At 37.6% G+C, this 19,728-nt stretch overlaps 1 protein-coding gene and 1 pseudogene across 1 annotated transcript in view; both read left to right on the plus strand.

Moving 5' to 3' along the window:
* The window catches only part of RNF115 (ring finger protein 115), a 73,595-nt gene that overhangs the window by 31,122 nt on the left and 22,745 nt on the right, over positions 1 to 19,728 (plus strand). Inside the window, exon 4 of the mRNA XM_008528230.2 lies at positions 2,104 to 2,315. Within this exon, the coding sequence (XP_008526452.2) occupies positions 2,104 to 2,315 (212 nt within the window). The remainder of the gene's footprint in view (positions 1 to 2,103; positions 2,316 to 19,728) is intronic.
* On the plus strand, positions 9,310 to 19,441 carry LOC103556236 (large ribosomal subunit protein eL15-like; annotated as a pseudogene).

The raw sequence follows: 19,728 nt of genomic DNA on the forward strand, positions 1-19,728 counted from the left end.
TAATTTATAAGATACATTTTATTTAGGGATGTGTACATTTGTAGTAAAACTGCAAAGAAAAACAAGGAAATGATAAAAAAATTGAGGATAATGGTTACTTCCGGACATTGGGGGAGGAGGCACACATGAGGATTTCAGTGGCTTTGGTAATGTGGGCTAAGAGATCATTACATGGGTATTTGTTTTATTTTCTTATACCTCATTTACTTAGGTTATTTCTCATGTATCACATACTATATATTATAATAAAAAATGTTAAAGATTATATAAAATATAAAACATTCGTGCTATGCTGCTGTTGAGAAGAATGATATGACTTTATGTTCTGAGTCAATGTCAGCCCTTTTTTTCTCCATAGCATTTATCCCTTTCTAACATATACAGTTTCCTGCACCCCCTTTTTTAAAAGTCTGGGGTTTTTTTTTTGTTGTTTATTTATTTATTGAGAAAGATTAGCTGTGAGCTAATATCCGTGCCCATCTTCCTCCACTGTATGTGTGGGACACCTGCCACAAAATGGCTTGATAAGCAGTGCATAGGTCCACGCCCGGAATTCAAACCAGTGAACCCCGGGTGGCCGAAGCAGAGCGCACAAACTTAACCACTACGTTACCGGGCCAGCCCTTCCTTTCCCCTTTTTTTGGAGGGAGGAAGAGTGTCTCTCTCTTGCCACTTGAAAATGAAATTCATTAGGGCAGAGTACTTTGTTCCTAACATTTTGTTCACTGCTGTATCTTAACAATTCCCAGAAAGTGATTGGGTGGGACATAGTACATGCTCAACAAGTATTTGTTGAATGAATGAATGGGTGTATGTACGTATTTTTTTTACAAAACCTAGTTTGTGTGTGTATACACACAGATATTTAAAGATCTGGAATTCTACACACCAAATTAGCCTCTAGGTAGGGGAGTAGAATTAGGGGTGGGGGTCACCACTGAGTGGGTAGAGACCATATTGCACTTTATATATATATATATATTTTTTTTTTTTCTTTTTCTTTTTTGTGAGGAAGATTGGCCCTGAACTAACATTCATTGCCAATCTTCCTCTTTTTGTTTGAGGAAGATGTCGCTGAGTTAACATCTGTGCCAATCCTCCTTTGTTTTATGTGGGATGCCACCACAGTTTGGCTTGATAAGTGGTCCTAGGTCCACGCCTGGGATCTGAACTTGCGAACCCTGGGCCACTGCAGCAGAACACACAAACCTTAACCACTACACCACGGGGCTGGCCCTATTGCAGTTTATATTTATATTCTACTGTGTTTGCATGTTTATAATAATGCATTTATTGTTTATTTTTTAATTAAAAAGGAGGAAACATCTTTGAAAATCAAGAAGCAAATTGTAAACTGGAAAAATTAACCAAAAAATAACATAATATTGACAAACCTAAACAAACTCCCTAATTTTTTGTTTTTTTGAGCAAGATTAGCCCTGAGCTAACTACTGCCAATCCTCCTCTTTTTGCTGAGGAAGCCTGGCCCTGAGCTAACATCCATGCCCATCTTCCTCTACTTTATACGTGGGACGCCTACCACAGCATGGCTTTTGCCAAGCGGTGCTGTGTTCTCTCCCGGAATCTGAACTGGTGAACCCCGGGCTGCCGAGAAGTGGAAAATGGGCACTTAACCGCTGTGCCACCGGGCCAGCCCCATGGTGTTGCTTTTTTACAAGTGTGTAAATATATCCATTTTATTTAAATCTTAGTTGTGGCAAAACACAAGGTTCTCACAGGTTGATCTAAATGATAGATTATGGTTGTACAACTCTGTGATCACCTTTGGCTCATGTTTTTATTTCAGAAGGGAAAACTGGTCAAAGGCATGTGGATATGAGCTCATTGTTAAGGCTGTTGGCTTGTTGTTTCTATATGAAGGAAATTAAGTTTCTCAATATGTGAGTTTTTTTCCCCCATGCATGTACTTTAAAGACTTCTCTTTTCTCCTCCATGCAATTGGGGAGACATATACTTTTAAGTTTGGAGCTGTTGAATTTTGAAGTGTTAAAAGTTATTCCTCTCTTTTTGCAGTATTTCTTCTGTTTCCTCTTTCCCCTGTTCTTGAAACGAGTAACATGGTTTATTTCCTGTTTTTGCTAGCTCTGGGACCATTTGGACCACGCGATGTTTTTCCAAGATTTTAGACCATTTCTAAGTAGTAATCCACTGGACCAAGATAATAGAGCCAATGAGAGGAGTCACCAAACTCACACTGACTTCTGGGGACCAAGTCGGCCTCCACGGCTGCCAGTGACTCGGAGATACAGATCACGAGGAAGTACTCGTCCTGATAGATCCCCAGCTATTGAAGGGTGAGTACAAAGTTATTTTTTAAGTTCTCTTTAAGAGTAGTTTCAATGAAAGACATATTAGCATAATCTAATTTTTTTTTTCATTGAGTTAATGATAGGTTACAATCTTGTGAAATTTCGGTTGTACATTAATGTTTGTCATTCGTGTTGTAGGTGCACCACTTCACCCTTTGTGCCCACCCCCCACCCCACCTTTCCCCTGGTATCCACTAAACTGTTCTTAGTCCACATTTTTAAATTCCTCATATAAGTGGAGTCATACACAGATTATCCTTCTCTAGCTGGCTTATTTCACTTAACATAATTCCCTCAAGGTCCATCCATGTTATTGCAAATGGAATGATTTTGTTCTGTTTTGCAGCTGAGTAGTATTCCATTGTATATATGTACCACATCTTCTTTATCCATTTGTCTGTTGATGGGCACTTAGGTTGCTTCCATGTCTTGGCTATTGTAAATAATGCTGCAGTGAACATTGAGGTGCACAGGACTTTTGGGATTGCTGACTTCAAGCTCTTTGGATAAATACCCAGTAGTGGGAGGGCTGGATCGTATGGTAGTTCTATTTTTAGTTTTTTGAGGAATCTCCATACTGTTTTCCATAGTGGCTGCACCAGTTTGCATTCCCACCATCAGTGCATGAGGGTTCCATTCTCTCCGCAACCTCTCCAACATTTGTTACTATTAGATTTAGATATTTTTGTCATTCTAATGGGTGTAAGGTGATATCTCAGTGTAGTTTTGATTTGCATTTTCCTCATGATCAGCGATGATGAACATCTTTTCATGTGCCTATTGGCCATCCGTATATCATCTTTGGAGAAATGTCTGTTCATGTCTCCAGCCCATTTTTTGATCGGGTTGTTTGATTTTTTGTTGTTGAGTAGTGAGAGTTCTTTATATATTATGGATATTAAGCCTTTGTCAGATATATGACTTGCAAATATTTTTTCCCAGTTAGTGGGTTGTTTTTTTGTTTCAATCCTGTTTTCATTTGCCTTGAGGAAGCTCTTTAGTCTGATGAAGTCCTATTTGTTTATTCTTTCTATTGTTTCCCTTCTCTGAGAAGGCATGGTGTCCGAAAAGATCCTTTTAATACTGATGTCAAAGAGTGTACTGCCTACGTTTTCTTCCAGAAGCCTTATGGTTTCAGGTCTCACCTTTAGGTCTTTGATCCATTTTGAGTTTATTTTGGTGAATGGTGAAAAAGAATGGTCCATTTTCATTCTTTTCCATGTGGCTTTCCAGTTTTCCCAGCACCTTTTGTTGAAAAGACTGTCTTTTCTCTGTTGTATGCCCTCAGCTCCTTTGTCGAAGATAAGCTGTCCATAGATGTGTGGTTTTATTTCTGGGCTTTCAATTCTGTTCCATTGATCGGTGCACCTGTTTTTGTACCAGTACCATGCTGTTTTGATTACTGTAGCTTTGTAGTATGTTTTGAAGTCAGGGATTGTGATGCCTCCTGTTTTGTTCTTTTTTCTCAGGATTGCTTTAGAAATTCGGGGTCTTTTGTTGCCCCATAGGAATTTTAGGATTCTTTGTTCTAATTCTGTAAAGAATGTCATTGGGATTCTGATTGGGATGGTATTGAATCTGTAGATTGCTTTAGGTAGAACAGACATTTTAGCTATGTTTATTCTTGCAATCCATGAACATGGAATGTCTTTCCATCTCCTTATGTTGTCATCCAATTCTCTCAGAAAGGCCTTGTAATTTTCATTATATAGGTCCTTCGCTTCCTTAGTTAAATTTACCCCAAGGTATTTTATTCTTTTTGTTGCGATTGTGAATGGTATTGTGTTCTTGAGTTCTTTTGCTGTTAGTTTGTTATTAGAATATAGAAACGCTACTGATTTATGCAAATTGATTTTATACCCTGCAACTTTGCTGTAGTTGTTGATTACTTCTAAGAGTTTGCCAATGGATTCTTTGGGGTTTTCTATATATAAGATCATGTCGTCTGCAAACAGCAAGAGTTTCACTTCTTCCCTCCCTATTTGGATTCCTTTTATTCCTTTTTCTTGCCCGATTGCTCTGGCCAGGACCTCCAGTACTATGTTGAATAAGAGTGGTGATAGAGGCCATCCTTGTCTCATTCCTGTTTTCAGGGTGATGGCGTTCAGTTGTTGCCCATTGAGTGTGATGTTGGCTATGGGTTTGTCATATATGGCCTTTATTATGTTGAGGTAGTTTCCTTCTATGCCCATTTTGTTCAGAGTTTTTATCATAAATGGCTGTTGGATCTTGTCAAATGCCTTCTCTCCATCTATTGAGATGATCATGTGGTTTTTATTCCTCTGTTTGTTGATGTGGTGTATCACGTTGATTGATTTGTGGATGTTGAACCATCCCTGTGTCCCTGGTATGAATCCCACCTGATCATGATGGATGATCCTTTTGATGAATTGCTGAATTCTGGTGGCCAAAATTTTGTTTAGAATTTTTGCATCTGTGTTCATCAGTGATATTGGCCTGTAGTTCTCTTTTTTTGTGGTGTCCTTGTCAGGCTTTGGTATCAGCGTGATGTTGGCCTCATAGAATGTGTTAGGAAGTGTTCCATCTTCCCTAATTTTTTGGAATAGCTTGAAAAGGATAGGTATTAAATCCTCGCTGAAAGTTTGGTGGAATTCCCCAGGAAAGCCGTCTGGTCCTGGGGTTTTATTCTTTGAGATGTTTTTGATTGCTGTTTCAATCTCTTTCCTTGTGATTGGTCTGTTCAAATTGTCTGCCTCTTCTTGAGTGAGCTTTGGGAGATTGTAGGAGTCCAAGAATTTATCCATTTCCTCTAGGTTATCCATTCTGTTGGCATATAGTTTTTCGTAGTATTCTCTTATAATCTGTTGTATTTCTGCAGAGTCTGTTGTTATTTCTCCTCGCTCATTTCTGATTTTGTTTATTTGAGCTTTCTCCCTTCTTTTCTTTGTAAGTCTGGTTAGTGGTTTGTCAATTTTATTTATCTTCTCAAAAAACCAGCTCTTTGTTTCATTGATCCTTTCTACTGCCTTTTTCGTTTCAATAGTATTTATTTCTGCTCTGATTTTTATTATTTCTCTCCTTCTGCTGACTTTGGGCTTTATTTGTTCTTTTTTCCCTAGTTCAGTTAGGTGTAGTTTAAGATTGCTTATTTGGGATTTTTCTTGTTTGTTAAGATGTGCCTGTATTGCGATGAATTTTCCTCTTAATACAGCTTTTGCTGTATCCCATATGAGTTGGTATGGCATGCTATCATTTTCATTTGTTTCCTGGTATTTTTTGATTTCTTCTTTAATTTCTTCAATGATCCATTGCTTGTTCAGTAGTGTGTTGTTTAGTCTCCACATCTTTGTGCCTTTGTCAGCGTTTTTCTTGTAATTAATTTCTAGCCGTATAGCATTATGATCGGAGAAGATGCTTGTTATTATTTCAATTTTTTTAAATTTGTAGAGGCTTGCATTGTTTCCCAACATATGGTCTGTCCTTGAGAATGTTCCACGTGCACTTGAGAAGAATGTGTATTCAGCTCTTTCAGGGTGCAGTGATCTATATATGTCTATTAAGTCCAATTGTTTTAGTTTTTCATTCAGCTCCATTATTTCCTTGTTGATTTTCTGTCTGGATGATCTGTCCATTGATGTGAGTGGGGTGTTGAGGTCCCCTACTATTATTGTGTTGTTTTTAACATCTTCTTTTAGGTCTGTTAATAGTTGCTTTATGAATCTTGGTGCTCCTGTGTTGGGTGCATAGATATTTATAAGCATTATTTCTTCTTGATGAAGTGTCTCTTTGATCATTATATATATTTGATCCCTCTGTCTCTCTCTTTACCTGTCTTATTTTGAAATCCGCTTTGTCTGATATAAGAATTGCAACACCTCCCTTTTTTTTCTTGCTATTAGCTTGAAGTATTGTCCTCCACCCCTTCACCCTGAGCCTGTGTTTGTTCTTGGGTCTGAGGTGTGTTTCTTGGAGGCAACAAATTGTTGGATCTTATTCTTTAATCCATTTTGCCACTCTGTGTCTTTTTATTGGAGAGTTCAATCCGTTTACATTGAGAGTGATTATTGATGCATGTGGACTTAATGCTGTCAATCTGTTGCTTATTATCTGGATTTCCTGAGTTTCTTTTCCTGTGTGCTTTAGCCTACCCTTTTAATACTGCAATTTCTTATGCTGGGTTTCTTAGATTTTTCCTTATTTATGATTTGTGACTCTGTTCTGTGTTTTAGTGTCTACCTTGAAGTTTGTATTTAGAATTTCATGTATAATATAGTCTATTCTCTGGTGGTCTCTTACTTACTTGACCAATACTGATTTAGACCCTTTGCTCTTCCCCTCCTAAATAATTATTGTCATTTCTTATTCCAACTTGTGTTATGAATTTGTAGTTAGAGTGATAAGATCGTCCTTGCTTTGGTAGTTTCCTTACCTTTACCCTAATGCTGTAGTTGAATATTTGCTATCCTGTTCTGGTTCTATCCATCGGTCTCCCTAGTCTGTGGATTGTGACCCCTTTCTCCCTTTTTTCTTTTTTCAGGTATGAGAGCCTTCTTGAGGATTTCTTGTAGTGGAGGGCTTTTAGTTACAAATTCCCTTAACTTTTGTTTGGAAAAGATTTAATTTCTCCCTCATATCTGAAGGAAATTCTTGCTGGATAGAGTATTCTTGGCTGAAGATTTTTATCTTTTAAAGCTTTGAATATGTCACTCCATTCTCTCCTGGCTTGTAAGGTTTCTGTAGAGAAATCCGCTGAAAGTCTGATAGGGGCTCCTTTGTAGGTTATTCTCTGCTTTTTTCTTACTTCCCTGAGTATTCTCTCTTTATCTTTCCTTCTTAGCATAATCTAATCTTTATAAAAAGGCTCTCATACTTACTACCTTTGTGGACAAGATGGAGATAAATTGACAGAGTGAAAATGAAGCTGAATTGAATGTCTGTTTTCAATTAGTACCAGTTAATGAATGATGATAAATTAAAGAATGATAAAACTAATGATATAGGTCTCTGGTTACCATTTTTATTAATGTCTCAGATTAATATATAGGTGATATGTTTATCAGAATTTCAGAAGATACTGAAAGGAATATAAAATACATTGAATGATATTATGATTCAAAAAGACCTCAACAGACTGGAGCAGTGGGCTTAGGAATAAATGTAGAGTCTTGTGACTGCAAGAACATTCAGCAAAAAATGTTTATTGAATGTCTTTTATGCTGGGGTGCATATACTAGACCCTGGGGATAGAATGGTCAGCAAAACACATGGTAGCTCTTGATCTTGTGGATTCCCTTTAGTAGGAATAATAAACGTTAATTTTTTAAAAATCTTTGCCGTATGCGCAGGATTGTGCTTCATCCTTAATTTGCTTGTCTCATTTAATCCATATGAATTAGTAGGTGCTATTTCTATTCTCATTTTATACAAGAATATGCCAAGAGTCAGAGAGATAAAGTAACTTGGATTGGTGGTGGATCCAGGACTTGGACCCAGGGATTTATGAATCTACCACTACGCTATCTGATACGGCAGTCACTAGCCACATGTGGTTATATCAATTTAAATTAATTAAAAGTTAATGAAACTTCAGACATGGAAACAACGTAAGTGTCTACTGATAGATGAATAAAGAAAATGTAGTGTGTGTGTGTGTGTATATATATATATATATACACAGTGGAATATGATTAAGCCATAAAAAAGAACTAAATCTTAGTATTTGTGACAACATAGATGGACCTTGAGGGCATTATGGTAAATGAAAGAAGTCAGAGAAGAACAAATACCGTGTAATCTCACTTACATGTGGAATCTCAAAAAAAAACAAGCTTATAGATACAGAGAACAGATTGGTGCTTGCCAGAAATGGGGAGGTTGGAGTGCATGAAACATGGGTGAAGGAGGTCAAAAGGTACAAACTTCCAGTTATAAAATAAATAAGTCATGGGGATATAATGTACAGCATGATGACTATAGTTAATAATACTGTATCGTATATTTCAAAGTTGCTGAAAGAGTAGATCTTAAAAGTTCTCATCATGGGGCCTGCGTAGCAGTTAAGTTTGCACGCTCTGCTTCAGTGGCCCAGGGTTCTCCAGCTCAGATCCCAGAGGCAGACCTATGCACTGCTTGTCAAGCCATGCTGTGGCAGGTGTCCCACATATAAAGTAGAGGAAGATGGGCACGGATGTTAGCTCAGGGCCAATCTTCCTCAGTGAAAAGAGTAGAGTATTGGTGGCAGATGTTAGCTCAGGGCTGATCTTCCTCCAAAAAAAAAATTCTCATCACAAGAAAAAAATTATAATTATGTATGGTGATGGATGTTAACTTATTGTGATCACTTTGCCATATATACAAATATCGAATCATTATGTTGTACACCTGAAAGTAATGTAATGTTATATGTCAGTTATACCTCAATAAAAAAAGTTGTTAAAACTCAAAATTCCTCAGTCACACTAGCTACATTTCAAGGGCTCAGTAGCCACAGATAGCTGGTATAGCATGTTTCACAGCACAGATTATAGAACATTTCCATCATCAGAAAGTCCTATTGGACACTGCTGTTCCAGAGCCTACCGTCCCTCTCACACAGATACCTTCTAGTCTTTACCGTTAACATTTTACTGTACTTTATCAAAGAAATACCTGTTTGTGCATTATGTTCATCTTATGGTCTGTGAACTTCAAAGTTAGTTGCAAGCATTCCTTCTTAGGACAAATATAGGATATGGGAAACTCGATTTAATGGGATTATCTAGGACAAAAGCCGATGAAATCTTAGACTGTTTTAATAGCTTGTGGTGCTCAGGGGTAAATCTGCTGTGTCCTGTGCCAGTTAAACTGCATGTAGATTACTTTCCCTTCTCTACCTGGTTTGGGCCCCCTTGTCGAACTCCTCAGCTACTGTTCATCTAAACTTTTACCTTCTGTGTGCCTTCTTTTCCCCTCCCACTCACTGAACTGGCGATTTTGAATCAGTGCTGTGGTCCACTTTTCCTTGCTCCTTCACAAGGGGATGGCTAAGTACTACTGGAGGAAAACCATAAATGTGCCCATTGGTGCCCCTGCAAATGGTAAAGTGCATTTGCTCTCCATTAGACTGTCAATGCTTTTGGTTAGTCTTTTATTTTGCATTCCTCTCAGCAAATATTTTGAACTTTCACCAAATTTTACTCTTCAAATGTCCTACCCAGTAGCTGATTCTCAGCAGCTGACTCGTATTCTTTATCATGAAAATTAGGGCCCTAGGCCTGAACTCCCCAAATCCCTGTGTCTAACTTCTCACATCAATATTTTGTCTCCTTCCAGTCTCCTGAGATGAGGTGGCCTTTCTTCTTTTCAAAGCAGCCCCATCAGCCCATGTTCCTGACCCATTCCTTACCTATTTTTTCTGGGATTTTGTTTCATCCATTTTATTCTCCCTGCTCCCTTCTCCTCCTTCACTGCCCCCTGGCCCCAGCCGCCCTTTTGTTCTGTGGTTGTTAATTCTGGCTGTACATTACTGTCAATGAGGATATTTTTAAAAATACTGATACCTAGACTCTGTCCTCAGGGATTCTTATTTAATTAGTCTGATTTAATTAGTTGAGATTGAGTCATTGGTAATTTTAAAAGATCCTGAAGTTGTTCTGATTGTAGCCAGAGTTGAGAACCACTGCTTTAGTTATTGCCCAATCTCTTTCCTTCCCTTTTCAATAAAATTTCTTAAGAGATGTCTCTGTTTACTTTGTGCACTTTCTCATCTCTCTTTATTCCTCTACCACTCTGGTCTGGTTCTCCTTTCACTAAAATCCCTGGCGACCTAGTTGCTGAACCAGTGGATACTATAAAATCTGTTCCATGGGTCAAGTTCACTGGATTCAACATTTTTGGTCTTTTTCTTCCCTCTTGAAATTCTCTATTTCTCTGACTTCCATGACAGTACATTTTCTTGATTTACCTCTTCTCTGGCTGTTCCTTCTCATAGATACTTCCTAAATATTTGTTTTCTCAAGGTGTTTCCTTCATTCTGTTTTTCCTCTTACTTACAAGAGGATTTCTTAACTTCAAGCCTACTGACGTTGTGGGCTGGATAATTCTTTGCTGAGTGGGCTCTCTGTTACATCATAGAATGTTTAGCAACGCCCTGGCCTCTACCTACTACATGCGGAAACTACCCCTACCCCCCCCCCCCCTCCAGTTATGACAGCCAAAAATGTCTCCTGATATTGCCATATGTCCTCTGGGGGGCAAAATTGTCCCTGGTTGAGAACCACTGCTCTATAAGCTCTCTCTGGCCTTTCTCAAGTTTTCTCACAGTTCTAATAATAACCTATGTACTAAAGACTCCCAGATTTATATTTCTATTTTGATCTTTCCTCCTAATTTAAGACTTGAATCTATAACCTCTTGTTACACATTTCCATCTGGATGTTCCATAGATACTCCAGACTTGCCAAGATGGAAACTAAGTTTTTTTCTTCCAAACCTGATCCTTTTTCTTTATTTCTGATTTCTGAGTTTGATTGAAACTCTCTACCCAGTGTAGAAACCTAGGCGTTAACGTAGAATCTTCTCTTGGTCTCACATAAGCCTCCCATATGCACACATCCAATCAGTCATTAAGTCTTTCTGATTTATTTTTTCCTGAGGAAGTTTTGCTGTGAGCTAACATCTGTTGCCAGTCTTCCTTTTTATTTTTTGTATGTGAGCTGCCACCACAGCATGTCCACCGACAGACAAGTGGTGTAGGTCTGCGCCTGGGAACCGAACCCGGGCCGCTGAAGTAGAGCGTGCCAAACTTAACCACTAGGCTACCAAGACTAACCCAGGTCTTTCTGATTTTTATTTCCTATTTCTCAATTCCTATTTTGTCCAGCCATTTCTCGCTTAGTTCACATCCATATCTTTTCTTGCTTGCCTGCACTGTTGCATTAGCCTCTTGGCTCTTCTTCCTCCTTCAAAGCTTTACCATTCTTAAATTTACTCCTGTATTACCCTTATGGGATTATCTACCCAAATTTTCAAATCTGTGTCATTTCCTTGCTTAAAATCCATTGTCGTAGGGTCCATAACTTCATATACAAGGCCTTCTATGTTTGTAATCCTCCCAAACTCTGCGGGCTTGTTATCTAATTCTTTCTGCTTTTTTCTTTTATTCCACCAATACAAAACTTCTAGTTCTCCACATATACCATGCTGTTTCATGCTTCTATATCATTGCTTAATCTGTTTTCTCTGGCAGAAATACCTCTACTGCTTTTTTAACCCAATTAAATCAGTCCTTCAGTGAATTTAGGAAGCCTTCCATGACCCCCCCAGGATTGTATCCAATGCCCTTCCTGTTCCCCCAGAGCACCTTATGCATTCCTCTCTCATAGTTCAAACTGTGTAAATTGAAGCTATATTAATACTAGCTAGCATTTATGAAGCATACTTTGCCAGACTTGACATCCATTAGTCTGTTTAATATTCCCAACAATCCTTTGAGGTACGTACTATTGAGGAAAGTTGAGATTTTGCCTTATTAGGGTCTATTAGTTATCTGTTGTTGCATAACAAATTACTCTAAAACTTGATCACTTGAAACAGTAATAATCATGTATTATCTCAGTTTTTTTGGGTCAGGAATTTTGATAGGGTATGGGGAGATAGGTTGTCTCTGCTGTATGATGTCTGGGACCACAGCTAGAAGACTTAAAGCCTGAGGGCTGGAATCATCTGTGGGCTTATTTGCTTTCATGCCTGGTGGTTAATACTAGCTGGTGGCTGGGGTCTAGTTCGTGCTGTCAGCTGGAAAATTCACAAATGACCTTCCCTTAGTTTTAAGAGTGAAGGCTAGTGTTTTTGTTTTTGTTTTTGCAAAAAGTCCATTAATTTGGATTTGTCTAATTGTTTCTTCGTTCAGATTAAATATCTGGCAAAGAATACCAAATCCGTGATGTTCCCTTCTCAGTGACAGGGCATGTGATGTCAGCTTGTTCCATCGTGGGTATTGTTAAATTTGACCATTTGGTTTAGGCAGTTTCTGCCAAATTTTTCTTATAAAGGTACCATTTCTCCATTGTAATTAATAAATAATCTGGGGTGATACTTGGAGATTGAGTGAATAGCTGGTTCCATAATAGTTTTTTACATAATGATATTAGCATCCATTGATGATTCTTGCCTGAGTTATTACTATAATGGCTGCAAAATAACGGTTTTCTATTTCTGTGATTCCATCTACAGATGTTAGACAATCTTCTGTACACAAGAGTTTTTCTTTTCTCCCTGCCCCCCTTATCTGTCTGTTCACTTATTTATTTATTTTAGCATAGACTCATGGATTTTGTTTTAATCATTATTCATTTTGATGCTCAAATAATCCGAGTTTGGCCAGAGTAATTGGGTCTAAACATTTTAGGTAGCTGTCCTTGTTCACATCCCTTAAATGAATAAGAGAGTAGGGGCATCAGTGTAAAGTGATCAGGGTATGTTTCTCTGATTATTAGCTGATAATTTCTGGCCTAATGAACAAATACAGTTTCTGCTGAGGTTCCTTTAATGGAAATACTTTCATGAAAATTTTTTCTTACTAAGTAAGAATGAGAATTACCCTAATTTGTTCTTTGTACTGTATGAATGCTTAAAAACAATATAAATTCCTTTTATTAAAAGAAAAATTTTATTACTTATTTATTTTTTAATTTTATTTTATTTTTCCTTTTTCTCCCCAAAGCCCCCCAGTACATAACTGTATATTCTTCATTGTGGGTCCTTCTAGTTGTGGCATGTGGGACGCTGCCTCAGCGTGGTTTGATGAGCAGTGCCATGTCCGCGCCCAGGATTCGAACCAACAAGACACTGGGCCGCCTGCAGCGGAGCGCGTGAACTTAACCACTGGGCCACGGGGCCAGCCCCGAAAAATTTTATTATTAATTAACCTATCTTATAATAGAGATACCTGAGGAGAATCCTAGCTCTTTACTTCCTGTGTAAGGATATGATTCTTGGAGCTGCAGCCGTCTTGCAACCGTGTATGGGAGACATGGCTGATATGCTGATGATGGCAGAGTAGAAAGATGGAAAGAGTCATCTTTCATTGAGTTGCTATACCAAACTTGGGACTGTTTGCCTCCAGACCATTTGTTAGTTAAGGAAAATAGATATCCTTGCAGTTTAAGTCATTCTTAGTCGGATATTTGTTATTTGCAGCTGAATACCTCTTTTAATTCTTATAGTTTATGTAGCCGGAAAAACGTTTGCCATTAGTAGAAAGTAACCATAAAAATAAATACATTAAGAATGAAACAACATTATTAAATTTAAAAACAAAATAAAAATTTTAAATTTAAAATAAACAGTGATAAAATCATAGTGTCATTTGTTCCCTAATGTAGTCTCCTGCCTGCTTCTCCGACTTCACTCCACACCTCTTCTCCCCTTACTCTCTCCATCCTAGCCATACTGACCTTTTAGTCTCCCACAGTTGCTCTGTTCCCTTCAACTGCAGGCCTTTGCACATTTTGGTTTTATCTGTCTGGATTGCTAGAGTGTTCTGCCTCTAGCCTTGACCCTCCCCGCTCAGGTTAACTCAGACCTATCTCTTGGATATCAATGCTTGGATATTACCTTCTCTGGGAAGCCTTTCCTGACACTCTTACCAGGTCCCTGTGTATATCCTCATAGAGCTTGGTGTGCTATGTTTTAGCCCTAATCACAGAAGCAGTTTTATTTTTTGTGTGGTTATTTTAATGTATCTCTTTTCCCCACTAGACTGTGAGTTCCAAGAAGGCAGGGACCCTTAGCCTCTAGAACCTAACATAATGCCTGGCATATAGTACATCCTGAAATATTTATTGACTGATTGACTTAATGAAAGAAACATTTTCTACAATTTTATGTCAATGAATTCACACGTTTCCTTTTGAACATAACTTTTGCTGCTCTTAATTTTACATTTTGTCACCTCTGCTGCGTTAAATTGGATTCCAGTTGTTGCCCAAACAACAGTGGTGGGGTGTGGGATGAGCATAGGAGTTACTGTTAATTTCCTCAGGCCGTTGAATATTGTGGAGAGATTTTGAGATTCTGGCTTCTCCATCTCTCCAAGTCCTCAGTGATGTCATCTTCTTGGTGTCTATGACTTAAGAAATGTGGCAGGCTCTTGAATTACAACAAATATATAATCACTGACTTTGTTTCTAAAATATCCCTGTTATGTAAAATCACCTCATGGCGGTACACCTACCTTGGAAAATACTGCCCTAAGATTTTCTTTCTAGCTTGGCAAGAAAGTAGCCGACCATTAGAGATATGTAAAAATGTATTAAAAAAATTTTTTGCCAAATTTATATGGAAAATTAAAAAATACCGTTTTGTGTACCTGTGTATACCTGTTGTATTTTTCCTCAGAGTTCCGTGAGGGTACAGATAGCATCTAATTTTCACTATCTAATTAGATAATTTTCATATCTAATTTTCTTCATGTAGCAATGTATCTTGTTCATCTTTCCTTGTCATTGCTTGTAGATCTGCCAGATCTGTCACATTTAAACACATGAATAGAATTCCATTTTATGAATATACAATAATTAATTTAGACAATTCCCTAATGATGGACATTGGAGATATTTTAGATTTTATTTTTTATCCTTAGAAACTATATTATATTGAATGATGCTTATATATTTTTGTATGTCTGTGAAACTCTTTCCATATTTTCCATTCTTTTTTCTTTGTACTTCAGTTTGGATATTTTCTGTTGACTCACCTTCAGTATCATTAATCTTGTCTTCTGCTGTATCTAAACTGCTAAACCTGTCAAATGAATTACTAATTTCAGATGTATTATTTTTCATTTCTAAGATTTCAGTTTGGTTACTATATGGATTCAGGTTCTTTGGTGAAATTCTCCATCTTTACTTGAACATATTAGTCAGTTAATTTAAAGCCTTTTTTTTGCTAACTCCAGTGTCTGGATCACGTCTGGGTCTGTTTCTGTTGTCTGTCTTTTCCTCTTGGTATTTGGTGTGTCTGGTAATTTTTGGTTGGATATAGATAGTTTGTGTAAAAATTATTAAAGGCTCTAGACAATGTTTTTTTCTAGAGAGTTCATTCTTTTCTTGCTAGGCATATAGAATGGTGGATGATCAATTTGGTTCTGTTAGGGGCTGTATCAAGTCAAGACTGGGTTGCAGCCCTGATAAGGATAGCCTATTTAGGATTCACCCCTGGTTTCCAGAGGTTTCAGTTTAGAGCCTGATATATTCTGTGGGGCCCTTCCTCCAATGGGTCCTGAATTCTAATCTTGGTCTCATGAGATGGCTGCAAAACTCTGCTCTATTTTTCAGAGGGTTCTACTTGTATTTGATTGGATCCTTTATATAGTCCCAGATTTGGTAAATATTCTGATGGGAAAATTGCTTTGCACTAAGGCCTCCTGAGTCTTTGCCAAAAGATCTGGATTTGCTGTTTCCCTCACAGTGGCCTTCCATTGAAGCTTTGCACAGGATTTTCAGTCTTCTGCTCTTGCCTGGCACAACAAATGCAGTTATAGACACCAGCTACTTCCTCCAAGGTTATTCCCTCTCTAGAATCTTCAAACCAGTTATCTGGATTTTCTAAGTAGCTGGATATTCTAAGTTGTTCTAGGTTTTAATGCTGGTCTGCCACCAACTGCTTTATCTCACCCGAGGGTGAACATCTGTGGAAATGTTTCTTCTGTAGGATAAAATTCTAAGTGAGAAAGTACTGGGTCAAAGGGTATGACCATTTAAAAATTGATATTGTTAAATTGCCCTTCTGAAAGTCTGTAACTATTATATTCTCACCAACAATATTTGAAAGTGTGCCATACATCTTTATCAAACTAGGTGTTATCAGTTTTTATCTTTGCTAATCTGATAGACAAAAACATGAAAGTTACTTTTGTTTTAATTTGTCTCTTTGATTTTCACTTGATTAAACTTATTTTCATATATTTATTGGATATTTATATTTGTTCTATGAATTTTTTATTAATATCCTTTACCCAGTTTTCCTATTGTGGAATTAAAAAATTATTTTGTAGGAGTTTTCTCTCTATGTAGTACAGTTGTATCCTGCATAGTGACGTTTTGGTCAGTGACAAACTACATATGTAACAGTGGTCCCCACGAGATTAGTATCATATAGCCTAGGTGTGTAGTAAGCTATACCATCTAGGTTTGTGTAAGTGCACTCTATGATGTTTGCACAGTGAGAAAATCACCTATCGACACATTTCTCAGAACGCATCCTGATCAAGTGACGCAAGACTTATGATACTAATCTTTTATCTGTATTGCAAATATAAATTTCTTTACAGTCTGTCCTTTGTCTTGTCCTTGGTAACCTTTACTGTGTAGATATTTTTAGTTTTTAGGACATCAGAGCTTTCAATCTTTTAGATTTCACGCTGTGCTTAAAAAGACTCTCCTTATCCAAGATTTTAAAAATTCATTCATATATTTTCTTCTGGTACTCTCTTTATCTAGTGCTTTTTGGTTGTATTAGTCAGAACTCTTGGTTACAAGTGGTAGAAATCCAATTTAATGTAACTTAAGAAAAAAATTAGAATGTGTTGGTTCATATAACTGAAATGGTTCTTGGCTATATCAGACCCAATGTCTCCCCTTTATAACAAATATCTTATAATGTCCCGTTTTACTCTCCTGATTTGAAATTCATTGATAATACAACCTATAAAGCAGAATTTTAAAAAGTGCACATATGTTGTTATTCTCCGACTAATAAAAAGGAGAAATAAAAGGAAAGTAATATATAAAAAAGTGTATGTTTTAATTTGTAAGTGCTTGGCTGTGACTGTTCTGGGAGACAAAATGAAATATCAGATGCTTGCCTCTGCATGTAGAATCGTTAGGAATGTGGTTGTGCCTTTCCCTCATCAAATAAGCCAAGGTGGGTGTTTACAAATACATCCAGGAGCTTTGGAGGAAGAAGCAGTCTGGTGTAATGTGCTATCTTCTCAGGGTGCCCTGCTAGCACTACTGCGAGCTCTCTATGCTGCACAGGGCCTGATAAAGAGCATAGACTGGTATACAAGGCCATGCAAAGTTATGTCATATGTTGGATTCGTGTGCACCATGGTGGCCGCAAATGCCTAGTTCCTACAAGTGCAACCTACAGCAAGCCTGTCCATCACGGTGTTAACCAGCTAAAGTTTGCTTGAAGCCTTCAGTATGTTTCTGAGGAGCAGTCTGGATGCCCCTGTGGGGCTCTGAGTCTTGAATTCTTACTGGGTTGGTGAAGATTCCATGTACAAATTTTTTGAGGTTATTCTCATTGATCCATTCCATAACACTCTCAGAGGAAATCCTGCCACACTGTGGCTCACCAAACCAATCCACAAGCACAGGAAGATGTAAGGGCTGACATCTGCAGCCGCAAGAGCCGAGGCCTTGGAAAGGGCCCCAAGTTCCACCAGACTGTTGGTGGGTTTCACTGTGCAGCGTGGAGAAGGTACAGTACTCTCTGGCTTCAATGTTAGCACTAATATAAGTAATGTTTGTAAAATTCTTACCTAATAAACAATTTAGGGCAGTCATGTCTGCTTAAAAGTGTTCTTTGTCTGTTAAAACTAGTCTCCAGATTGTTTCATGAATGCATAGTCAAATTATGAAAGTTAAGGTACAGTAATGTTTGAAGACTAAGTGATGGGGTATCTTGTTTCTAACAAATGCTTTTGTCTTGGCTTTATCTTTTTAGGGAGTTATATATCAACATTTAAAATGCTATGTGGTATAATAGGTGTAAAATAAACTCTTTAAAAGGGGAGTGCAGAAACTAGCCCTGTAGATTTGTTGGTGCATGTGATGAAACCCACAGTTTTATTGAGGTGGTGCAATGCTCTGCTGGTTTACTCTCAAGTGGCTGGTTTTTTGGAGTTTGGCAAAGAGAAACTTTTAAAATTGTGTTTTGCTTGGAAAATAGGATGAGAGGAGGATATCCTAACCTCTTGTCATGATCATGTGTGGAAAAATAATGAAAGCTGCCTAGATCCCTCATTTTTAGATTTAATCCAGTATTCCATTTATGTATTGCTGTTTCTGAAAAGAGAAAAGTCTAAAAGAATGCCACCTTTTTTAGGAGAATTGAGTAGACCTATTGCAAGAGGGTTCTCTTGCAAATGAAACAAATCCTGGTTAACCTAAACAAAATTGCCTTAATCCTCCACAGTACCGTTGAAGTTCACGTAAAAGATGAAGGCTCCTAGTTCAATCCCATGGCTCCATGGGATCTGTGGAATTTTGAATTTTGTGCCAAGTAGTCAGTAGTGTTATTTACACTGGTGTGTACTGAAACTATTTGAAATTGAACATTAGGTATATGAGAAGGTTTGTAAGCTAGTAATTAATACTGGAGTTGGGAAGCTGGTGGCCATCAGATAAATGCCTTTCAAGTGTTTGAGGATAAAAAATTAAAGTCAGCTTTAATCCAGATTTTAAATACTTTATCTGTAATGCTAATTTGTGACCATTGTGAACCGTCTAGCCACCTTACGGGGAAAAATGTGGTTGGCTTTACTTACAAATATATCATTGCTCAATCCAGTCAGTTTTACAGGTCATCTTGGGTCAGCCCACTTTATCCACTCCCATAAGGCTACTGAGAAAAGTCATGTAGTTGGTGTCAATACAAGTCTGACCTTATGTGTTGTCTGCTGTGATTTTTCTCATCCCTGGCCAGCCTACCCTCAGAATCCTTAAGATTCCACAAACGTAGCAGGCCATCAATTGTACCCTCCTTAAAAGCATACCACCATATTCTGTTGAATTTATTCTGTTTGCGCCATGTCTTCCAGTAGACTAGACTTCTGTTTCCCAGGGTAAAGTTGAGCATGTAGGAAATGTGAAGAAAAATTGCCCCAGTTCTTTCCAATTCTGGCTTTGCTGACTTAAGAATGGGTAGTTTGATTTTAATCTAATTACTGGTTTTCTTGAAACAAATTTTCTCCTGTTTTCTTTAGAGGTCTCAAAAGGCTCGGTTAAATGATTTCCAGAAAACATAAAGAGGCCCATAAAACCTCTTGAGACCTAAATTCCTTTCTTCTCAAAAGAAAAGAAATCTTAAACCATTTATTTTGGTTGTGTGTAGAGGTTGTTCAACTGAATGAACAAATAAATATCTATTAAACTAAAAAAAAAGAATGTAATAGTTACAAATGCAGATGATGCAAGAGTGTTATATTGACAGCTCATTACCACAAGCATCATTACTGTAGGGTTATGATTTTTCAAAATGATAAAGAGCTTTTGGGAAAGTTTGGGAGAGGGAATGTATAATTTTTCCTCGATTTTTCACAATAGATGCATTCCTGCGTCTATTCAATATGTATTAAATTCATATGTATAAAAATTCAATATGTATTAAAACCAAGTAGAAAATACTTTAAATTTTTTTTTTTTTTTTTGAGGAAGATTACCCTGAGCTA

This window comes from Equus przewalskii, unplaced genomic scaffold (genome assembly GCF_037783145.1).
Source record: "Equus przewalskii isolate Varuska unplaced genomic scaffold, EquPr2 ChrUn-12, whole genome shotgun sequence".
NCBI classification, from domain to species: Eukaryota; Metazoa; Chordata; class Mammalia; order Perissodactyla; family Equidae; genus Equus; species Equus przewalskii.